At 40.9% G+C, this 22936-nt stretch overlaps 1 protein-coding gene across 1 annotated transcript in view; it reads left to right on the top strand.

The window, feature by feature from the left end:
- PAG1 (phosphoprotein associated with glycosphingolipid microdomains 1) overlaps positions 1–21169 on the top strand; it is a 25780-nt gene extending 4611 nt beyond the window's left edge. Inside the window, exons 2-6 of the mRNA XM_006830807.1 lie at positions 2176–2227; positions 4167–4263; positions 7420–8027; positions 14626–14685; positions 20795–21169. Of these exons, the coding sequence (XP_006830870.1) occupies positions 2176–2227; positions 4167–4263; positions 7420–8027; positions 14626–14685; positions 20795–21169 (1192 nt within the window). The remainder of the gene's footprint in view (positions 1–2175; positions 2228–4166; positions 4264–7419; positions 8028–14625; positions 14686–20794) is intronic.
- Positions 21170–22936: the final 1767 nt, after the last annotated feature.

Below are 22936 nucleotides of genomic sequence, written 5' to 3'. Positions count from 1 at the left end.
ATCTCTCATTCCATGGCCTCTTCTGAATCCAGCTTGAACCTCTGGAAGTTCTCTATCAATGTATGATTGTAGCCGTTTCTGTATTACCTTTAGCAATTCTATATTACCTTTGGCTAAAGGGTAGACCTATGTTAACATGAATGACAGGGCAGGCAATATACAAGCGGGATGTTAGCAGAAGAAAGATGAAGGTAGCAGAAGACACAGGGAGGAATATAACAGTTAAAGTGAATACAGATAAATGCTGTTAACTGTTGTTATATGGAGGGGATTGCAACAATGTAATGAAGCAAAGTATGTGGTTTGTTGAATGTGAAAGTGATGATCTGCTCTGTAAACCTTCTCTCAATTCACAATAAAAAGTTGGGTTTTTTTTTTAAGTCAACATATAGCTTCCTACCATAAAAATATCTGTCAAAAGGAGCATTGTAGGTCTCTCTGAGCCCATGTGGCCTCCTCATCCCTGTCTTATGAGGGCCCAGTCCTGCATAGCTAGGCCAGATTGATTGGTCCAGAAGATGACAAACTATAGAGCTGAGTGTCCGCTCCATATTCCTGGTAGGGCAGCTTCTGTAATTATTCATTCTCCCGTTAGGTGGCACTCTTGTCTTTTAAGTATGCAAAATAACTTCTCTAGTACTGAAGGCTTTCTTTAGACTGTCCGGAGGAAAAACAAACTATTTTTACTCTTGACTGTTCCATGGACTGGAAACACAGATGACTCATCTTGAGAGTATGTTCCCTTCCCACCGTGCCAAAACTTGCTTTATGATTATTTTCACAAACTGATGGCACTGTCTGACTTTGTAAAAAATAAAGTTAAGTGAAGGGATAATTATTTGGATTTTTTTCAGGAAAGGAAAAAAAAAAGTAGACATAATTTGCTTTGGCATTCTAGATATAAGCAGTTTCTACAACCTGCCTTGGTCCTTTCCTTCTTGTGAATTTTTGTGTTCCTTGTGAATTTCTGTTTTTCAGTCCTGAGGTGGTGCTATAAGATAAGCAACTCAATTGTGAACCATATGGTTGGTGGTTCAAACCCACCAACATCTCGGAAACCCTATACAGGGTCACTATGAGTCAGAACTGATTTGACGTCACTTAAATACTCAAAGAAGGGCTGCTAAAGAGAGGTAGAACCGGTCTGCACTACAACTTGATCACCTCATAATCCTAAATATCTCAGATCCTCATAAATGATGATATAGATAAATATGGTGGTGGTGGTTATGTGCCATGGAGTCTGCTCCTACCCATATCGATCCTGTACAGGGTTTCCGCGGCTGTAAATCTTTATGGGAGCAGAAAGCCTCATCTTTCTCCCATGGAACAGCTGGTAGTTTATATATACAGCATCAAATAACTCTTCATTTATTTCTTTCTTGGAAAAATGAACTTTGTTTTTAAAATGAGAGATGGTGGCTGCCCATGAGATACATTGATGGAATTATGCCCATATCTCTCTCATGAAAGGCAAGAACTCTACCACAGAGTTCACCAATGCCACATTATATTTGTTGTTGTTGTTGTTAAGTGCCGTCGAGTCGGTTCCGATCCATAGCGACCCTGTATAGGGTTTCCGAGGGATAGAGGATATGTAATTGGTGGTAAAAGAGCTCTGGTAGTGTAGTGGTTACAAATTGGGCTCCTAACATCACGGTCAGCAGTTCGAAACCACCAGCTGTTCCACGGGAGAAAGATGAGGTTTTCTGCTCCCGTAAAGATTTACAGCCGCGGAAACCCTGTACAGGGTCACTATGAGTCGGAACTGACTCCACAGCACTTAACAACAACAACATAATTGGTGGTAAGTGCTGGCCAGTCAGTTCTGACTCATAGCAACCCTATATAGGATTTCTGAGGAGTAGCTGATGTGTTTGAACCACCAGCCTTGTGATTAGCAGCCCAGTGCTTATCCATCACACCTGTACTCCAGAGCATATACTATGTTGTTGTTGTTGTTAAGTGCCGTCGAGTCGGTTCCGACCCATAGCGACCCTGTACAGGGTTTCCGAGGGTGTAAATCTTTACGGGAGTAGAAAGCCTCATCTTTCTCCCGTGGAGCGGCTGGTAGTTTTGAACCGCTGACCTTAAGGTTCACAGCCCTATTCGTAACCACTACGCTACCAGAGCTCCTAGAGCATATACTATAGCCACATTTTATTTCCATTTCAGAGAGAAGCAGCCAAGGCCTCACAGTGGGGACCACGAGAACCTGATGAACGTGGTGAGCCCCCTACCCCGTATGTGCGGGTACATGCGTGTGAGCCCCCTACCCCATGTGTGAGTGTGCGTGGGTGTGTGCTCATGAATGAATACTTGGGCCTTTTCAAACATCAGCCACTCTACAGTGTTCCCATGTGCTTTAGCCTAAATGAGACTAAGGGGGAAAATCTTTTTTTTTTTCTGTAGGCTTAATGTCACCATGGTTGTATGCCTGTGCAATTTACCAGGTTTCTGGGGAGTGTTCCTGAAATTGGTGAAGTCTGGTACATCTGTGCTGCTGTTAGATTTTTAAGAGAAATTGTTCTTTTGCCTCTGTCCATCTCCAGCCCTAGCCAGTCATTAAGGGTTGGAAATGAAAACACCCAAGGATTGGCCCGGCCCTCCGACCTTATTATTGTTAAATGCTGTCAAGCCAGTTCTGACACATAGTAACCCTATATAAGGTTTCCAAGGAGCAGTTGGTGGGCTTGAACTGCTAATCTTGCAGTTATCAGTCCAGTCCTTACCCTATAGCACCACACCAGCACTCGCAGCACATTTTGGGCCCAAGGAATCCCTGTGTGAGGAGCCGCTCAGAATGCCCCATCCCAAGTGGTCCACTCAGATTCAGGGCCATCCCCTAAAATGGCTGGGCAGTTCCAGAAACTTGGGATGTGTCCACCCTCTTGTTCATAGAGCTCTGCTCATCAACGTCCTACTTGAGTCTTGCAATGCAGATGCTTCCTGTTTCAGAGTCTTTTTTCAAAATCAGACAAAACTGGCTAAGACAAGAGCGTACAAAAAGGAAGTATGATGAATCAAAGAGATTAAATGTGGTCTGGTGTAAAATATGTGGCCAGCAGAAATGCTCAGAGCTTACCACGAAGGAAACTGCATCTGGGCTGCCCTAACCCAAGAATGTGCAAGACTCTTCTGGCCCAAGCAGACAGGAAGTTGTCAGGACTCCCTTTCTTCACAGGAGCTCCTGGGATTGCCTTCCTGTGCATGTGCACACGTGCACATACAAACACCTTGCAACCCCACCCCAGTTCTCCCACCCTCAGTTCCAATCTCTGATTGTCCAAGTCCTTACTTCTCACCTGTTCACAGTGCCTCTATTTTGTCCCAATGGTGTCAGCAAGGGGAAATGTAAAAGAGCTGAGGAGGGAAACGAGCACAGGAGACACCAGGTGGTGGATCTCCTGCCCACAGATCCCAGGCCCCTTCCTTCTCTTCCCCCTCTGCTTGCAGCCAGTTGTCAGGTGTGGTAGGGGCTGGACAGAGGGCTTCCCTCTCCCCTCCTCCCTCCCTGTCTCCACTTCCTTCTGGAGCAGCGATTCTCAAGTGAGGTCTGCTACTACCAGTAGCAACATCACCTGGAAGGTTGTTAGAAATGCAGAATCTCCTACAGTCAGCAAACTGTTTTAATAAGCAGTCTAGGTGATCCTGATCCATGTTTAAGAACCTGTGCTCTAGACCTTTGGTTCCAGCTGTTTTGCTAAAGATAACTACTGATCCTGGATGACCTTCCCAGAGGCCTTTGTAGATCACCAGGTAGGAAGCTCCGCAGATGGTCCTGAAGATTCCCAGTGACTCTAAGATTCTAGGGTAGGAATGTCCATTTAACTCTGTCTGCATGTTCTGTGTCCACTCTGTCTTGTATGGTAACCATTCATTCCGTGTGGTGGCCACTGAGCACTTGAAATATGCCTAAGGCAGCTGAGGAAGTCAGTTTTTAATTTAATTTCAATTTAAATAGCCACATGTGTCTAGTTGCTAGCATAGGTCTAGGTTTTTCCTGATGAATGTAAGCAGATTTGTAAGTGTTTTACATACAACTCTTACTGGCTGAGTGGATTTTGGTTTTGTTGTGGTTATTATAATTTTCAGAACAAGCCACAGATGTCTTTTCTTTCACACAGCCTAGACTCTTAGCAGTGTTATGTGTTTGTTTTCTGCAGACATCAGACAAGGAGATGTTCAGTCGTTCCATTACTAGCCTAGCAACGGATGCTCCTGCCAGCAGTGACCAGAATGGGGCACTCACCAATGGTGACAGTAAGTTCTACAAAAAAAATGCCTGCTTTCCCCCACAGGCCTCATCACCAAAGAAAATGATTCAGTTTAAAAAAAAAAAAAATGTAGCTCAAAATTGGATCTTGCTCACTTTTACTATTACCACCAGTTTTAGCAAAAAGAATCTCATTTAGATGAATAACAACAACTGTTTGTAAGTAATGTTGTTGTTATGTGCCATGGTGTCAGTTCCGACTCATAACGACCCTGTACAGGGTTTCCAAGGCTGTAAATCTATGGGAGCAGAACACCTCATCTTTCTCCCATGGAACAGCTAGAAGTTTCGAACTGCTGACCCTCAGGTTAGCAGCCCGATTCGTAACCACTACTCTACCAGAGCTCCTCGTTTGTAAGTAATAGTAACTAATATTGATTGACTTTTCTAATGTGCCCAGGGATCACTTCAAGTATGGTACATGTACTAATTCACTAATTCCAGCAACCACTCTGTAAGTTATTATGACGCCAAACCAAACCTATGGCCATCAAGTTGATTGCAGCTCTTAGTAACTCCACAGAACAGAGAAGAACGGCCCCCATCAGGTTTGCAAGCCTATAATCTTTATGGAAGCAGACTGCCATACCTTTCTCCCATAGAGCAACTGGTGTCTTCCAACTGCTTACCCACTGGGTCACCAGGGCTCCTATAAGTTATTGTTGTTCAGTGCCTTTGAGTCGGTTCCGACCCATAGCGACCCTGTATAGGGTTTCTGAGTAGCGATTGGTGAGCAACTGTACAGTGTATAGGAGAGGCGACTGGGCACACAGAATGGTTAGTTTTCTATCGCTGCTGTAGCAAACCACCACAAATTTTGTAGCTTAAGAGAACACAAATCGATTAGCATGCGCTTCTAGAAATCAGAAGTCAAAAATGAGTCTCACTGGACTAAAATCTGAGTGTCAGGAGGGTTATGTTCTTTCTGGAGATTCAAAGGTAGGATCTCTTTTCTTGCTTTATCTAGCCTCTAGAAGCCACCTGCATTCGTTAGTGAGTGGCTCCTTCCCCCATCTTCAAAGCCAGCAGGCAGCACCTGTAAATCTCTCTCTGACTGCCTGTTAGCCTCCTCGTTCACTTAGTACATGGGCAGGGAACCCTTTTTCTGCCAAGGGCCATTTGAATACTTATACCATCATTCACGGGCCATTCAGAATTATCAAACTAAAAATTAACTTCCTGTATATGGTCAAACATTTAGTTAACTCACCCCTAATGTGATGGCTAGAGTACTGGTGTGGCACTGTGGGCTAATGTGTCAGATTGCAAAGTCATTTGCACTGTAAGGTCGGTGGTTCAAGCTCACCAGCTGCCCCTTGGAAACCCTATACCAGATCACTATGGGTCGGAATCAACTCGACAGCACTTAACAACAACAATGTGATAGCTGGAGCTGCTATTGCCTTGGCAGGGCCAAACCAAGTGATTTTGTGGACAGTCCCCACCGCTGACTTATTAGAACACTTGTGATTACATTGGGCCCACCTGGGTAATCTAGACTCACCTCCCCATCACAAGGTCTGCTGATTATCAGCCTTAATTCCCTCTGTAGTCTTGGTATTCCCTTGCCAGATAACATAACGTTTTCACAGATTCCATGAATTAAGATATGAATGTACTTGGGTTGACAATTATTCTACCACAGAGATGTTACTTACTTTGCCTAAGATCTTACAGCTAGTAAGCTGAAGAGATGTATTTTAAACCAGGCAATCTGAGTTCTGAGCTCATACCCTGAACCACTGTGCCTACTTAATACCAGAAGGCACTTAACAAAACAGCCAGAGGTTCTGCCTCACAAATATCAGTCTACCTTTACACATTACAAAAGTACTTTCCCCACTAGTAGATCAGGAAAGTGAGGGACACCCAGTATTAACACCCAAGTCTTTAAACGGCAGTGCCTTTTCCTGTCCATTCTGACACATAGATCACTAGATCCAGGGGCCAAAATTCAGTACTTAAAATACAGTGTTGTTGTCATTTCTTATTTCTGCATGGTTGAGTGGTCATTTTCATTTCACCAAGTATCCTTTTGTTATTGTTGTTAGGTACCGTCGAGTTAGTTCCAACTCATAGCAACCCTTTATAGGGTTTCTGAGGACCAACTGGTGGGTTTGAACTGCTGAATTTGTGGTTCAGACTGACCTTGCGGTCTAGTGCATTATCCTGCAGTGCCACACCAGGACTCCAAGTATTCTTGGGGCACTATATGTAATCTTCCCCCCCAGAATGAGACATAGTACTTAAGTAACTTGCTGCATAGTGTAAGCACCATAAGGACAGGATTCTTTGTTGTTGTTGTTTTTAATGATGTACCCTCAGCACCTTGAATTATCCCTGGCACATAGTGTTGCTAAGCGCTATCAAGTTGGTTCCAATTCCTAGCGACCCTGTGTAGAGTTTCTGAGGAGCAGCTCGTGGGTTTGAACTGCCAATCTTGTGGTTTGCAGTCCAATGTTGATCCTACAGTGCCACACCAGGAGTCCTGGCCCATAGTAGGCACTCAAAAAATATTTGGCAAGGGGCTTCACACAATGGCATTTCAGTGGCAATCCATGAATTCCACATTTGCACTTTCTAATTGGAGACAGGAATGCTGTAGGGAGAATGGTGTCGTGAGATGGAAGAAAGACCTTTAAAGGGGAACATGGAGTATTGGGTCCCTTTGTAATACTGGTTGTTCCCAGTATATCTGCCAATTGAAAATGATCTTTTAAAGGGGATATCTACCAATTAAATGGAGGCCAAATAGACAGAGACCAATAGGGTCAGGGACAATGACCCCCACACATGCCCCCTTTTCTGGTGCCCAGTCTCATGCCCTTTAACCCCTTCAAGTATCATTTTTACTCTCTGGCAATATCGGAACGCTTTCCCCTTAAGAGGGCTCCTCCAGTATAAAAATAGTGTAGTGATTGTGGCCCAAATTGATACCCAAGGTAGTTTATTAATTATTGTACTGGAAAGGTGTAATAGACAACTTTGGTTCTAAATTGTGATTGAAATAAGACTATCAATTGGCAGTCATAGTCTAAATAAAGTTAAGTCTCTTTATTTAACCTGGCTTTGCATGGTCTGATTCATTGTAATGATTATTTAAGGAGCTGTCATCTCCACTTCTAATGTTTCTTCTGTTTTAGTTCTTTCGGAAGACAGTACTGTGACCTGCATGCAACATTATGAGGAAGTACAGACCTCAGCTTCTGATCTGTTAGACTCCCAGGATAGCACAGGGAGACCTTCCAAATGTCATCAGAGTCGGGAGTTGCCCAGAATTCCTCCTAACAGCACGGTGGACACGATGCTCAATACAAGAAGTGTGGATGGGGACCAGTGTCTGGGAATGGAAGGCCCATATGAAGTACTCAAAGATAGTTCCTCTCAAGAAAATATGGTAGAGGACTGCTTATATGAAACAGTAAAAGAAATCAAAGATGTGGGAGCAACTACACACCCAGATAAAGGCCACAATGGCAAGTCCAAGTCTACCGCTGCCTTGAAGGAACTTCCAGAGCCCCAAGCCCAAGGCAAAGCAGAGTTTGCCGAGTATGCTTCAGTGGACAGAAACAAAAAGGGCCGACAAAGTGTTAATGCAGAGGTTGTTCTTGGATGCTCACATGACCCAGAAGAGGAGGCCCCACCACCTGTCCCCATTAAACTTCTAGATGAGAATGAAAACCTTCAGGAGAAGGAAGAGAAATTGGTAAAAGAAGAAGGAGGCGCCGAGGGCACCACTGAAACCAACAAGGTGGGTCCTGGTATGTTTATTGGCGTGCTTGTCATGACTAGGAATCTAGCTAATCTTGGGGCTTTTATTTACACATTTTTCTGGAAAATATATTCAGACACCTTCCAGTTTGTTGAATGATGGAAGCTGTTTTAGTGTAAGCAGTGTCGATGTTTTTCCCTTTCTAAATACCAAAATAATGAAAACTCTTGTTTCTGTAACATTTCTTCTCTCAGCACCTTAATTAGATGGGTTTTTTTCAGTTTTTACATCAAGTGCAAACAGGACAAGTTTTGGTCATTTCAAACATGAAGAATTAATTGGAGAGTATACTCTGCCACATATCCAGTCCCTTCTCTACCTTTTTACCTCAAACGTGGTGACCTTTACCCTTCCACAATCCCAGAAATCAAAATATGGGCATGTCAAGAGTGAAACTCACAGGGACCACTGGTTTTATCTTCTAAACTAGTTGTTATCAATTCATGGCCATGCCATGTGTGTCAGAGCAGAAATGTGCTCCCCAGCATTCCCTTTGGCTGATTTTTCAAAATCAGATCACCAGACCTCTCTTTCATGGTACTTTTGGGTGGACTAAAATGTTTAACCTGTCAGTTTAACAGCCAAGAGCATCAACCATTTATTCCACTCAGAAACTCCCTGATTATATATTTTTAATGTAAATTAAGTAAGTGATTTTATTTTTCAACAATTTCTAAACATTAACCTAAGCTCTTAATTGTAGATATTGAACAAAGCTCCAACATATGTTAACCCCATCCACAACTCCAATTGTCAAATTCTTCTTGGGATTTAACCAAACTCAGCCTTCTTCAAAACACTAATTTTCTATTTCTCTTTTGTACACCGAATTCTCTTCTGCTAGTTTTGGTAGGAAGGCAAGTAGTATTGTAAGTTGTTGTTGTTCTGTGCCGTGGAGTCGGTTCCGACCCATAGCGACCCTGTACAGGGTTTCCGAAGCTGTAAATCTTTACGGGAGCAGAAAGCTTCATCTTTCTCCCGCAGACCTGCTGGTAGTTTCAAAATGCTGACCTTGCAGTTTGCAGCCCGATTCATAACCACGACGCCACGAGAGCTCCTTAGTGAGTAGTGGCATTAGAAAACCTGTGGAATTGTCGATGGAAAGGTGAGCCCAGGTTGTGGTTGCATAGGTGTACAAAGGAGGTCACTCTCTGTAATGTTCACTCTTTGTAGTGCTCTGAGGATAGAGTTCAGCAGTTCACAGTATCCCTGAGATCTGCTATTGAGAACACTGCCCTTTTATGATAAATGTAAACTTATTTCAAATAAATGTGTCTCAGAGCACATTCATAAAATCCAAATCTACAGTCTTATTTTTTTCTGCCCTTCTTCTAACCAAAGGTAATGAAATTGATTTAGAGTTTATGTTGTCAAAAGCATTCCAAGTTTTTTACTTGCAATCATTTGAAAGATAAGAGACTTAATAGTCTCATCACTTATAGTAAACAGTTCTCAAGAGTTTCCATTAGAAACTAGAAACATCAACCTAGGAACAAGATTACCTTTCTGCATCATAAAATGAGTAATTTCATAATCTCCATATAAACAATCCTAATTTTAATGTATTTTTTTAAGTACTGAAATGTTAAACATTCATTCTTTCTTTCAGTAAAAAGATTTTAATGAGCACCTGCTATATGCCACATATTCTGCTAGGGCCTGGGACTGTACCAATGAACAAAATACATAAATGAATAAAAAAATCTTGCCCCCATGAAGCTTATGCTTTTGTAGGCAGAGATCAACATAAACATGATGTTACTGTTAAGTGCCGTTGAGTGCGTTCCTATGCATAGCTGCCCTATATAGGGTTTCCAAGGAGTGGCTGGTGGGTTTGAACTGCCAAGCTTAATGATTAGCAGTCCAATGCTTATCTTATAGTGGTACAGAATACAGAAGTAAATCATGGTAGCTTAGAAGGTTTTAAAGTTGACAGAAAGAAATAAAACAGAATAAGGGAAATCAGGAAAGTGTGGTGGGAAGACAAACTTGAATGGGGTGGTCAGGATATGCCTAACTGTGAAGGTGGCATTTGAGCCAAGAGTGACAGAACGTGAGACAGTGAGTTGTGTACTTTCTTGAGGAAGAGTAAAAGGAGCACAGGGAATGACGAGTGTGAAGGCCCTGAAGCTAAAGCATACCTGACCTGTCCAGGGAAGGAGAAGGGGACCTGTGTGACTGCTGAAGCAAAGGCGAGGATGAGGGTAGTACTGGAACTGGTAACCAGGGGCTTGATCTTAGATGGCCAAGCCTTAGCATCTGAATAAAAGTGAGTCATTAGCAAGTCCTGCCAAAAAGAATGGCCTAATCCAGCCTATGTTTTTAAAGGGTCGTCACACTAAGTACAATGTTGACATTAGACAAGGGTAGAAGTAAACAGACCAGCTGGGGGCAATTTCAGTAGACAGATAAGATGATGATGGATTAAATCAAGGCAGAGCAGTGGGCGGGATGAGATTCACTGAAAGATCAGATATGCAGTAAGAGGAAGAAGAGACATTGATGAGTCCAAGGTTTTGGTGTGAGTCACTAAAGGATAGAATTACCATAAACTGAAATAGAAAAGACTGCAGACAGAGACGATTTCTGGGGTGGGATTGGGCATCCAGTGTTGGACATTTCATTTAAGAGAAGCATATTGGACCTCCAACTAGAGGAAGCAAATAGCATCTGAACAGATGAGCAGAGTTAAGAGGAAGTCTGTGCTGCATTTTTACATGAGAGTCATCTGCAAAAATGTAGTTATTAAGTCATGAGGTTACTAATGAATGATTGTGAATAGGGACTAGAAGCGTTCCAAGGACAGAGATCTGGAGAAGAAAACAAACTAGCACAGGCGATCGAAGTAGGGGGGAGTGGAATAAATGCTGTGTCCTGGAAACCAAGTGAAGAAAGTGTCCAGGGAGAAGGAGACACCTATTGTGTCAGATGTAGCTGATAGGTCAATAGGATGAGGACTGAGAATTGGTTGTCACATTAGCGATGTGGCAGCTTCATTGGCATGGTAGAAGCAGAATCTTGACTAAAATGGGTTTAGAGAAAGAAAAGGAAAAAAATATATATTAGAGTGATTCATTTACATGACTTTTTAAGAGATTTTGCTATAATAGAATAAGGCAGTAGATGGAGCCAGAAGACAGGTTGGATTTTTTGTTGTTTTTCTCTCTCTTCTTTTTGTAGGGTGACAGAAATAACCGGTTGGGCATTCTTACATAGGGAGGGAAAATCAGATAATGTAGATAAAATGGGAGACTTTCTGGAGGTATATTCATGAGTGTATGCCCAGGAGGAGGAGATCACCTTACAGAAGAGCGTAGGAAGTTTATCTGTGGTAACATGAAAGCAGAGGCTGCTGGGGAACAGGTGTGGGGTAGGTGGTCAAAGAAACTTCTCTTCTAATTTCTTCAGTTTTTTCAGTGAGCTCATTGGCTAAGAGTGAGGATGGGTAAGAAGGTTTGGGGAGAGGGAAGTGCTGTAGACAGCTAGGGAATCTGAGGACTGGATATGAGATGAAGAACCACACCAGAAGGAGCTCTGGTAGCATAGTGGTTACAAGTTGACCTGCTAACCTCATGGGCAGCTGTTCAAAACTACCAGTGATTCCGTAGGAGAAAGATGGGGCTTTCTGCTCCCATAAAGATTTATAACCTCAGAAACCCTACTCAGGGTCACTATGAGTTGGAACCAACTCCACAGCACACCACCACCACCACCACCACAGGAAGAATCATTAAAGACTCACTTGAGGATTATTCTCACCACTATTGGGATAGATATGTTTGTTGAAATCACCAAAAATGAAAACAGGAAATGAGTTAGAGAATCTATGAATGAGGAACCAAAGTCATTGAGACATTAGGGGAGGGAGAACCAGGGCCACACCTTGTGGGGGCAGGGTGGAAATGGAGCGAAGGGAAGAAGAATGGCCTGGGAATGACTGAGCGCGTGTCCTGGCTGCAGGGTGCAAGGATCCAACCACTTACAGACGACTGCTGGAGAAGCAGCATCCTCAGCAGAGAGCCGTGCTTTCGTTAGTGTAAGAAAGTGAAGCCAGAAGTCAGATCAGAGAATACATATACATCACAGTAATGTGACCTTTTATAGAATGTGCAAAATACATAAAATTCTCAAATATCCAGAGTAAATTGACATGTACCTATATCAGATATTTTACAAATTGCGCAAGTATAGCTTTTCCTTGAAATGTCTTACTTTTCCTCAGGATGTGTTAATAATGTCTTAAGACATGTATAATTTTTTTCAATCATCCAGAGCCTTGATAAGCTTATTTGTTTCTACCAGAAAAAACACAAAGCATATGATATGTCTGAAACACTCAAGATCATTATTGAATTGCATCTCATCATAAAAGTTGTTTTGGTGGGGTTTTTTTGTTTGTTTGTTTGTTTTTAATCTTTTGATATTGTTACAAAAAAATGTATTTTCTTAAACCTGTCACTGAAACCGCTCTGAGAGAGGACTCTCTTTTTGGGTACAGTAACTTGACTGATGTGGTTAGCACATTGAAGAATAAATTAGATAATGTTACCTACAGGGCCATATTTAATTTAACTCTCTTCAGAGGGAACATGGTCCCTCTGAAGTTAAAGCAGCAGTAGATCTTGCTGGGGTGTGGCTGCACAGCCCTGCCCAACATGTGTCCAAGGCTGGCCTCAGAAGAGAGAAATGACATGGACTTTATTTTCAAACATGGTAAAGGAATGAACCAGCCTGGGGTAAATGAAGAGTAGTGGGTTATGTAAGTCAGTGGCACACCTGGGGAGCAGGCTGGACTAGGAGAGGAGGGAAGAAGAATGTCCTGGAATGACTGAGACCCCTGGTGTGGTGTTGTAGGATAAGCATTAAACTACTAACCACAAGGTCAGCTGTTTAAACCCATCCGCTGCTCCTCAGAAATGCTATATAAGGTCACTATGAGTCAGAACTGATTCAACGGCACTTAACAACAGGGAAGATACATTTAATGATTTGGGTTATGTCCAGTTATTTAGTAAATAATTGAGTAAGTTATTTAGTAAAAAAAAAAAAAAAATTTAGTAAATGAACTATACTATTGTTTAAAGCCAATTTATGATATTTGTTCATTTTAATCATCTGTTCCATTTATGACACTACCAAAAAATAGTATTGCCTTCATCTTTGCCCACCTAGTGATGTCTATTAATTTTCCACTTTTATCTCAAAGCACTGAGTTTACCTTAAGTACAATTCTGTTAACATTTGAGGAGTTTTCATGAGCTTCAACTTGATCAAAGCTCGGTAACACCAAACTCTGGCACTCAGAACATGTACGTGTTGAGCCCGTTCACAGACATAAAGACATTCCTTTGATCTGAAGCCACTGTTTATAACAAATCCAGAATGTTCTCAGACTTAGTCTTTCAAATCCATCGGTTTCCCAGACATCACCAAGAGCTATCCTCGTATCATTTAACTCAAGGTATATGAGTCTATCTTCTATGTTTGCCAACCATCCACACCCATGCTGTGTTGTTTCATATCCTGTACATAATTTGACTTTGGAAATAACCCTTGTGACTTGGCCTGGGGATACCCTTCTCCAGCCTACCAGGAGGAAATTATCTGGGATCCAATTCATCCAACCACATGTATACAATATGTTTGTCAAATAAGTTGACCAAATTTGCACCTAGAATTTGTTTTGAGAGAACCCTTGCATGATTTTATTTGTTAAAGCAAACTCTTCTCCGTGTCCCAATTTTTAAAATTCTCCCTTTAAGTCAGTAATCAGTTACATTTTTTTATTTAACTTTTTTATTGTGAAATGAGTGAAGGTTTACAGACAAGATCATCAGTTTTACATTCAACAAATCATACACTTTGTTTCACATCAATGATTGCAATCCCCTCCATGTAAGAACTGTTATCCCACTTCCTCCCTGAGATTTCTTCTTCCATTCCACGCACCTTCAACCCTTCTTAACCTTGTCCTTAGGTAAATGGTACCCTTATGATATTGAATGATTGACCATTCCGTGGTGAGCATACTTACTGTTGGTGTTGTCCCCCTTATGTACCTCTGTACTACATAGCTAAAAATTGGGCCATTAAGTTAGTACCATTCCAGACCTGAAGGAGAGTTGAGGGCCATAGTCTTGGGTTCCTCCAGTCTCTTTCTCACTACTGCTGTGGTCAGGTGCCATTGAGTTGGCTCCAACTCACTGTGACCATGAATAGCGTTCCTTAGGAGCGGCTGGTGGGTCTTTTTATCTCTGTGGCACTGTAAGATAAGTACTGTTGGTTGGCAGTTCAAACCCACCAGCCTTTCCTCAGAAACCCTATACTGGGTTGTTATGAATTGGAACCAACTCAACAGCATGCTGCAGTATCAACAACAGACATCCAAGAAAATCATACAATAGATTTTATGATTGCTTATTCCTCAAATGTGTCACATAAATTCTCTGTGATTACATCCCAAGTATGTAAAATATCATTAGGAAACATTTTTTTATCACCAGACATATCAAAAATATGCAAAAGAAATGTTGAATTAATGACTTCAAACTACTTATGTTTGTGTTTATTTTCACAGAGACTTAGTTCATTGTCATATAAGTCTCGGGAAGAAGACCCAACTCTTACAGATGAAGAGGTACGTTTGGTTTCTTTTTAAATAACCAGAAAGCTCCTGTAAAATAAAGACGAGGGCTTCTGTCCTTGCATAAATGCATCTTTGTCTGAAAAAAGCAAAAATACTCTCTTACACTTATCATTTGAGATGAAGGTTTGGGGGTGTTGGCTTTTTAATGACTCAGAGAGCGTAATTGGCAGAGGATAAGATAGAAAAAGGCCACAATGAATGAGCAAATCCACTAAGTTAAAGAAATGGAGTCAGAAAGAAGCATCAGAAGAAAAATGAAAGGAGTAAGGATGAAACTGAGGATGAGACAAAATACAAGTAAGGGTGCCATTGTCAGCAGTCAAGAAGACTTCGCTAGAAGGGAATGAATACCAAGTTAGAGAATGCAGGCAGTTGGGACAGGTGGGCATAGGGAACTTGATCCAGCCTGGGAGAGAGGGAGAAAGGCTTAGTGGGGAATTTGGATTCCAAGAGCAGGCAATTTCAGGAAGTTAATTTCAGACTGGAGGTAGGGTCAGACATACAGCCAGCAAGAAAATGTATATTTCCTAGCATCAGGGGTTAAAAAACAAATCCCTAGTTGAACTCTCAGCAAAACAGTGCAATTATAACAGCCAGTTGATATGTAATAACATGTGTCAAACTAGGAAGGACCTACAGAGATAGGAACACCGTAATTTATCTAGCTGCATATAGCTTTTATCTGGGATTCTTCTCATAGACAATTTGATACATGTAAAAAATTATGTCTACATGCAGGTATATCACTTGCTATGATTGACTATTGAAATGTGATGATAGACTCCAATCCCACTCTGAAAATTCAACTAGCAGAGGGGCTTTCCTGAGGTGTTTATTTGCCACCTGACTTCCCAGTCCCTGTCCTAGGGAATGAATCTGCTACCCATCCACCTTTTGACACAAGCCAAAACCCTGGGAGTCATCCTTAACACCCATCTTTCCCTCATTGCCTTCATACCTAACCAGTCACCAAGCTTTTTTCATTCCGCTCCAAGCTTTTGCTTTCACACACCTGTCTCCACTGTGGCCACCCCCCACCATACCACAGCAGTACCCTCCTATTGCTCTTGGCAGCTCCGTGTGACTCTTTCTAGTCCTCCTCCTGTACTATAAGTTGTCTATACAACTCTATACTGAGTTGTCTTTTTTAAAAAACACAAACTAGGAGTCCTAGTGTGGTGCTTTGGGCCAATGCGCTGGACTGCTAAGTCAGTTTAAACCGCAAGATCAGTGGTTCAAGCTCACCAGCTACTCCTAGGAAACCCTGTACAGGGTCACTATGAGTCAGAACTGACTCGACAGCACTTAACAACAACTAAACCAACTAAAAGAAGCACTTATGGAGCAGTGGTTAAAGCACACCACTGGCAGCCAAAGAGCAATGGTTCAAACCTACCAGACACTTCATGGGAGAATGATGTGGCAGTGTGCTTCTGTAATGATTCACCACCTAGGAAACCATATGGAGAAGTTCTCTTTCCTACAGAGTCACTGTAAGTTGGAATCATCTTGATAGAGAGGTTAGTTTGACATTGAAGGTGAACTAGATCACTCATATGAAATGGTTTCTACTTGACTAAACCTAGAGGTTGGTGGCTAAAACTCACTCAGCAGAACCCAGGAACAAAGGCCCAGTGAATTGACTTCTGAAAAGATTACAGCCAAGAAAACTGTATGCAGCAGGTCTGTACTCTGTAACCTATGGGTTCCCTATGAGTTGGAATTGGATCAATAAAAATGGGTTTGGTTTTTAGTTAAGCCAACTAAGGAAACTTGGGCCCATCTGGAATCCAAAAGTAAAATATGTAGGAGACCTAATCCTTTAAACCCTCCAGCTATGAGTCAGACCCAACCTTACAGCAATTAACAACATTTGTTAGTTGATTTTGATGTTGCCCCCAAACCCACTGCCATTGATTTGATTCTGACTCATAAGCAGCCCTATATAGAGTGTCTGAGACTGTAGATCTTTACGGAAGCAGGCAACCTCATCTTTTTCCCTCAGAGTAGCTGGTGGGTTTAAACTACCAACCTTTCAGTTAGCAGTCCAACACCCAACCCACAGAACCACCAAGTCTCCTTTTTTGGTAGTTAACTATTGTGGTTGTTAAGTGCCGTCAAGTCAGTTCCGACTCATAGCAACCCTCTATAGGGTTTCCGAGGAGCAGCTAGTGGGTTTGAACCTCTGATTCACAGTCTAGTGCTTATTCTACAGTACCACACCAGGAGTCCATGGTTAACTCTAGAACCTATTTATACTGATGAATTTCTAATGTAAAATAAAGAACTGTGATTCACACATATTATTTTTAGGAAGAAGGAGATTTAAGACAGTAAATATGGAAATCATTTATTTTTTATATTCACATAATATAATATTAGGTAGTTCAAACTAAAATTAGGAATTGAGTTTTAATACAATTATTGTAATTTAACAGAATGATGGAGAAAGGGTTGATTATAAAAGAAATAGAAAAATAGAAGGGACTAATTTATGAGAACAGTAATTAATAAGGTAAGTAATAAGATGAAAGATTTTAAAAAGAGAAATTGAAAAGTTAAACAGCAAGGGAACTTGAAGAGAAACATATATGCAAATTAGAAATAATAGTTGTAAAAGAAATATTTAAGAGGAATGTCATAAGACTTGAAAAGCTTTTATAGAAAGTATTATACCTTCTGTGTATGTTTGGAGTCCTGGTGTGGTACTGCAGGATAATGTGCTAGACTTCAAAGTTGGTTTGAACCACAAGGTTGGCAGTTCAGGCTCACCAGCCACTCTTCAGAAACCCTACTCAGGTTGGCTATGAGTTGGAACCAACTCGACAGCACTTAACAATATATTAGGCTTGTTAAGTGCCATCGTGTCAGTTCCAACTCATAGGGTTTCCAAAGAGCAGCTGGTAGGTTTGAACTGCCAACCTTGTGACTCGCAGTCCAGTGCTGATCCTACAGCACCACACCAGGAGTCCTTACTACGTTTAATACACTGTATAATACTTTTACCCTCTTATAAACCTTGTACATTGTTGTTGTTAAGTACTGTCGGGTGCGTTCCGACACATACTGACCCTGTATAGAGTTTCTGAGGAATGACTGGTAAGCTTGAAACACTGAACCTTGCAGTTCAAACTGAGTTTGCAGTTCAGTGCATTAACACACAGGGCCACAAAAGGAGGATATAATACTTTGAGAAAAGTTTTTCAAGTCTTCTGACGTTCTGTTTAAATATTTCTCTTCTACAACTATTATGACTAGGTTTGGAGTCCTGGTTGGCACTGTAGGATAATTCACTGGATCACAAAGTTGGTTCGAACCGCACGGTCTTCAGTTCATACCTACCATCCACTCTTCAGAAACCTTAGATCAGGGTCACTATAAGTCAAAACCAACACGACAGCAGTTAACAACAACAATATGAGGTTTATGCTTATAAACCATATTAGGTTGCAGGTTAATGAAAGAGCCTATAATGATAATCACATAGAGAACAGTGGGGAGCGCAAATGGCAGGGACTGTGAGGAAGGACAGAGAGGGGAGAAACACAAATAGTCATCAGGGCCAAATCTCATTTTTTACAGTCTCTAGGGTAGGTGTGTTTAGTCCTCAAAGGTGAGGAATAAATTTCTAATAGGCTGCGTCCTTTCATTCCCATTATCCATGGAATGAAATACTTTAAAATCTGTCAACATTTTGTCTTTGACTACCTATTGAAATAATGAGTTCCATATGTTTGCTACTTGCTATGAAAAGTGGAGGTGGTAGTTATGTGTTGCGGAGCCAGTTTTTACTCATAGAACCCTGTATATGGTTTCTGAAGCTGTGTATCATTACCAGAGCAGAAAGCCTTATCGTTTTCTGTAAGATCAGCTGGTAAATTTAAACTGCTGACCTTGCAGTTGGCTGCCCAACTGCATAACCCATTATGCTACAAGGCACCTTACAATAAAAAGTAGTGGGTTTTTGTTGCTGTTTCTGTTGTTGTTGTTAATCGAGTTGATTCTGACCCATAGCAACCCTGTATAGGATTTCCAAAGAGCAGCTGGTGAGCTTGAACTACCGACCTTGCAGTTCAAATGACTTTGCAATCTGATGCATTAGCCCACAGCGCCACACCAGAACTCCTTGTTTTTTTAGTTCTTCCTAAATTCAAAGAGATTATATTACAGTTCTAATTTGAGAGTCCTTTCCCCATTGAAACCTGTAAGTCAAGAGCTTTAATGTTTCAAGAGGTACCTAACAAAAATAACAACAAGGCCATCTACTCTTGCTCACTAATATACACTATATAACCTCATATAAAAATGGATTTAATTTTCTTTAACAACAGATAAAATGCATGTACTGATTTTTAAGAATTTTTGTTTATTGTTAGAAATCATGACTGGAAATACGCAAAAATCTCCTTTATCACTTATGTTTATTTTTGCAATAGTGAATGAGTTATTCAAATGCCCAGGAAACAAATAAACATACTTCCTAAAAGAGGCCTGGCTTCCCATTGCCCAGGGACATGTTCTCACATCCACATAGCTCACAAACTGTGGGAGAGCTTTCAGCTAGCCTCGGGAGCTTCTGTTCTTGTTAGGAGTCTTGGGTGGCGCTGAGTTAATGTGCTGGACAGCAGTCAGTTTGAGCCGCAAGGTCGGCAGTTGAAGTTCACCAGGTGTTCCTCAGAAACCCTATGTAGGGTCGCTGTGGATTAGAACCAACTCGAATGCACTTAACAACAACAGCTACTTGTTAAACTGGCCATTTGTATAAGAAGTTGTCCTGCCCACTGGTTTATCAGTTTTTCAATTAGTTTTTATTGCTTTATTTTCTATTATGTAAGTATGTAAGAAAACATTGGCTGATTCAACATTTCTTACTGGTACACTCCGTAGCATTGATTCATGACTCCGTAGCATTGATTCATGTTTTGCAACCATCACCACTGTCTGCTTCCAAATTAATTCACCATGTTAACAGAAACTCCATGCTGGTGGCTCAGTTTCTCTAGGTCTAAACAATCCAAGCATGTACAGCCACTGAAATAATTTTGCAAAATTTTGCAAGGTTCAACTTCATTTCTTAGTTGGCTGTAAATACAAATGAATTTTCTCATTGAAGAAAATTACACCCAGCCTAGAAATAGAGGTTTGGCCAATAGCATGCAACTAAGTAAGTAAATGGATAAACACAATATGGTGTATCTAAAAAATGGAATATTACTTAGTTGTAAAAAGGAATAAAGTACTGATGCAATCATGTTACAATTGGGATGAATTTTGAAAACATAATGTTAAGTGAAAAGTCAGTCACAAAGGATCACATACTGTTTGATTCCGTTTACATGAACTATCCAGAATAAGCAAATATAGAGACAGAAAGTAGATTAGTGGATGTCTTGGACTGAGGACTTGAAGGGGCAGGTGTGTGAGGTTTCTTTTTGAGGTGATAAACATGTTCTAACATTGATTGTGGTGATGGTTGTATAGCTTAGTGAATATATTAAAAGCCAGTAAATTATATACTTTAAGTAGATAAATTATATGGCTTATGAATTATATCTCAATAAAACAATATTTTAAAAGTAAAATAGTTACAAAATTCAAGATTATATAATAAACCTGTATTGCCTCAAGGTCGCTTAAAACCACAAAGTAAACAGTTCAAACTTACCAGCCGCTCCTTGGAAACCCTATATAGGATTGCTTTGAGTTGGAGCCAGTTCCACAGCATTTAACAACAACAACAATATACCCCCAGATGAATACAAGTAACTAAGAAAAAAATCTTCAAAAAAGATACACACATGCAGTTGTACATAAATTCTAAGTATCTAGCTTATCAAGGGCCTCTGATAGCGTAGTGGTTACGAATCAGGCTGCTAACCTCAAAGTAGGCAGTTCGAAACTACCAGCCATTCCACAGGAGAAAGATGAGTCTTTCTGCTCCCATAAAGATCTACAGCCTCGGAAACCCTGTACAGGGGCACTATGAGTCAGAACCAACTCCATGGTACTTAACAGCAACATCTAGCTTGTCACTAAAATGGGGGTGGGAAGAAAGTCACAGCTCGAAGAGTGCTTATTTAATCAGTCCTCTGTTTTCTAGATCTCAGCCATGTACTCATCAGTGAATAAACTTGGACAGTCAGTGAATAAATCAGGACAGTCGCTTAAAGTGCCAGAATCCACCTACACCTGTATTCAAGATGGCACCCCTCAAAGATCCCCATCTTCCTGTAATGATCTCTATGCTACTGTAAAAGACTTTGAGAAAACTTCCAACAGCATCAGCACACCTCCACCAGCAGAGAGACCCACCGAGGAGCCAGAGCCAGATTATGAAGCAATACAGACTCTCCACAGAGAAGAAGAAAAGCCCTCTCTAGAGACCAATGGTCTCCATGGTCTTTTCCCAAAGGAGAATGACTACGAGAGCATTGGGGACTTGCAGCAGCAGTGCAGGGATATCACCAGACTCTAGCAATCGAGGACTCCAAATACCATGTTATCAGTCATTTAGAGACATTTTTTCTCTGGCAGATCAGACGTGACTTAAATCTATTACTTTATATGCTGCTTTAGTAAACCGAAGACAGCTGGAGATGCCATGATGGTTTTCCTAATTTTTGAAACAGTAAGGTACGTTCCCGGCTGGCTCCCGAATGTGCACCTGCCTGCGGGGGGCAGGTCCACCCACACATATCACACATTTTCCTTGCCCTCTACAAAGATCCAAGCTGACAGTGTTTTCATCATTTCCATGAGGAACACCAAGATGCAAGGAAGATACTGCACTCATCAAGAACTCAACACCACCTGCCTAAACACTGCCAATCAGAAGATCCAGGATTTTCTTTCTTCCCTTTTGATTACCTGATACCAACTTTAAAATCTGTGGCTTTATCCCCATCTCAAATTTTTCCAATTTGTATGGTTCATTCCAAGCATAGTCTCCTATGAGATTGACTTTTACCTTCAAGCTACACAGCTGAGGATGGTGAGAAACTGAGGTCAGTAGTTCCCATTCACTTTGTCAATCCTCCTTGAAGAGCCGCCCCCACTGGTGCCTGGGAATCTTTAACCCTGCAGGTGATTCCGATTAAGGACATCTCTTGATTTTCTTCGGTCTTTGTTCTTTGTATTGTGTCAGCAGCCTCTCTCCAAAGCACTTGAAATCCGTTTTAGATGTTTTGTTTTATTTTTCTAGTCAAAAATTTTTTTGCTCTCTCAGTGTTTTAAAACTCTTCAGAGCATTTTCAGTATTCTCAGTGAGTATTGTAATACTGCTATACTTGTTCTAGCCCAGAGCTCACTCCTTCAAAACAGAGAGCCTTAATTTTTGTGTTGGGATACAGACCACGGGTTTGGAACAGCAGCTGTGCTGTCTGTCATCCGTGAAGAGCTGCGGACATGCGTGTGTGTTTCAGATGATCTCTGCTGACTACACCAATGTGGAATTTCTTAAGTTAACTGCTACCCTAAGGTAATTACCCTAAGGGAATCTATATAAGATTAAAATATAAACATTTATTTTTGTTATATAAATTTATAAGATGCTTTATGTTTACTGCCTAATTTCTAGAAAAGTGCCAGAAAAATGTAATTTACTATTTTGATTTTATGTACAATGATTTATACTTTAGTTTTGAAAAGACACCATAAAGCACATAAGTTAAATAATTATAAGAAGTTGTTACCAGTTTTCTAACCTATTGTTTAAAACATTGTGGGTTTTTAATGACTCCCAGTCAAAATCATCTGAATCAATAGATTAATAAATGGTATAAGCAGAAAATAATCATTTTCTGTGCCTTGTGGCAAGCAGTATTGAAATTTTTGAAATGATAAAAATGGACAGAAGAACAAAATAAGACTAGGAATCACTTTGTGAAGCATGAACCTCTTAAAGTTACCATAATTTCATAAGTCCAGTTACATTTTAAGAAAATGATGAATTCCACGGTCCAGTGCTTGCAAATGCAAATTGTCAATTGAGGTTTTCTTTTATTTTACAAAAATCAATGACTGAAATAACTCCTATTAAGAGCTCCGTCTGGTTTGAATTTAATCATATCTTATGAGACCAATAATGTGACATTATACAAAGAGCTTATGTGGCCAACACTGGAAAACTTGTTCACTTTTCATTTTAAAAGGAACCTAGTTGAAGTCCTATTATGAAATATAGCTTACAGAAATGGGACTTTTTCTAGACATAAAGGGGAGACATTAGCAATTATTTCTGTAT

This window comes from Chrysochloris asiatica, unplaced genomic scaffold (genome assembly GCF_000296735.1).
Source record: "Chrysochloris asiatica unplaced genomic scaffold, ChrAsi1.0 scaffold00001, whole genome shotgun sequence".
NCBI lineage: Eukaryota > Metazoa > Chordata > Mammalia > Afrosoricida > Chrysochloridae > Chrysochloris > Chrysochloris asiatica.
The sequence above is the reverse complement of the archived record's forward strand: the minus strand, read 5'-3'. Positions and strand labels throughout refer to the sequence as shown.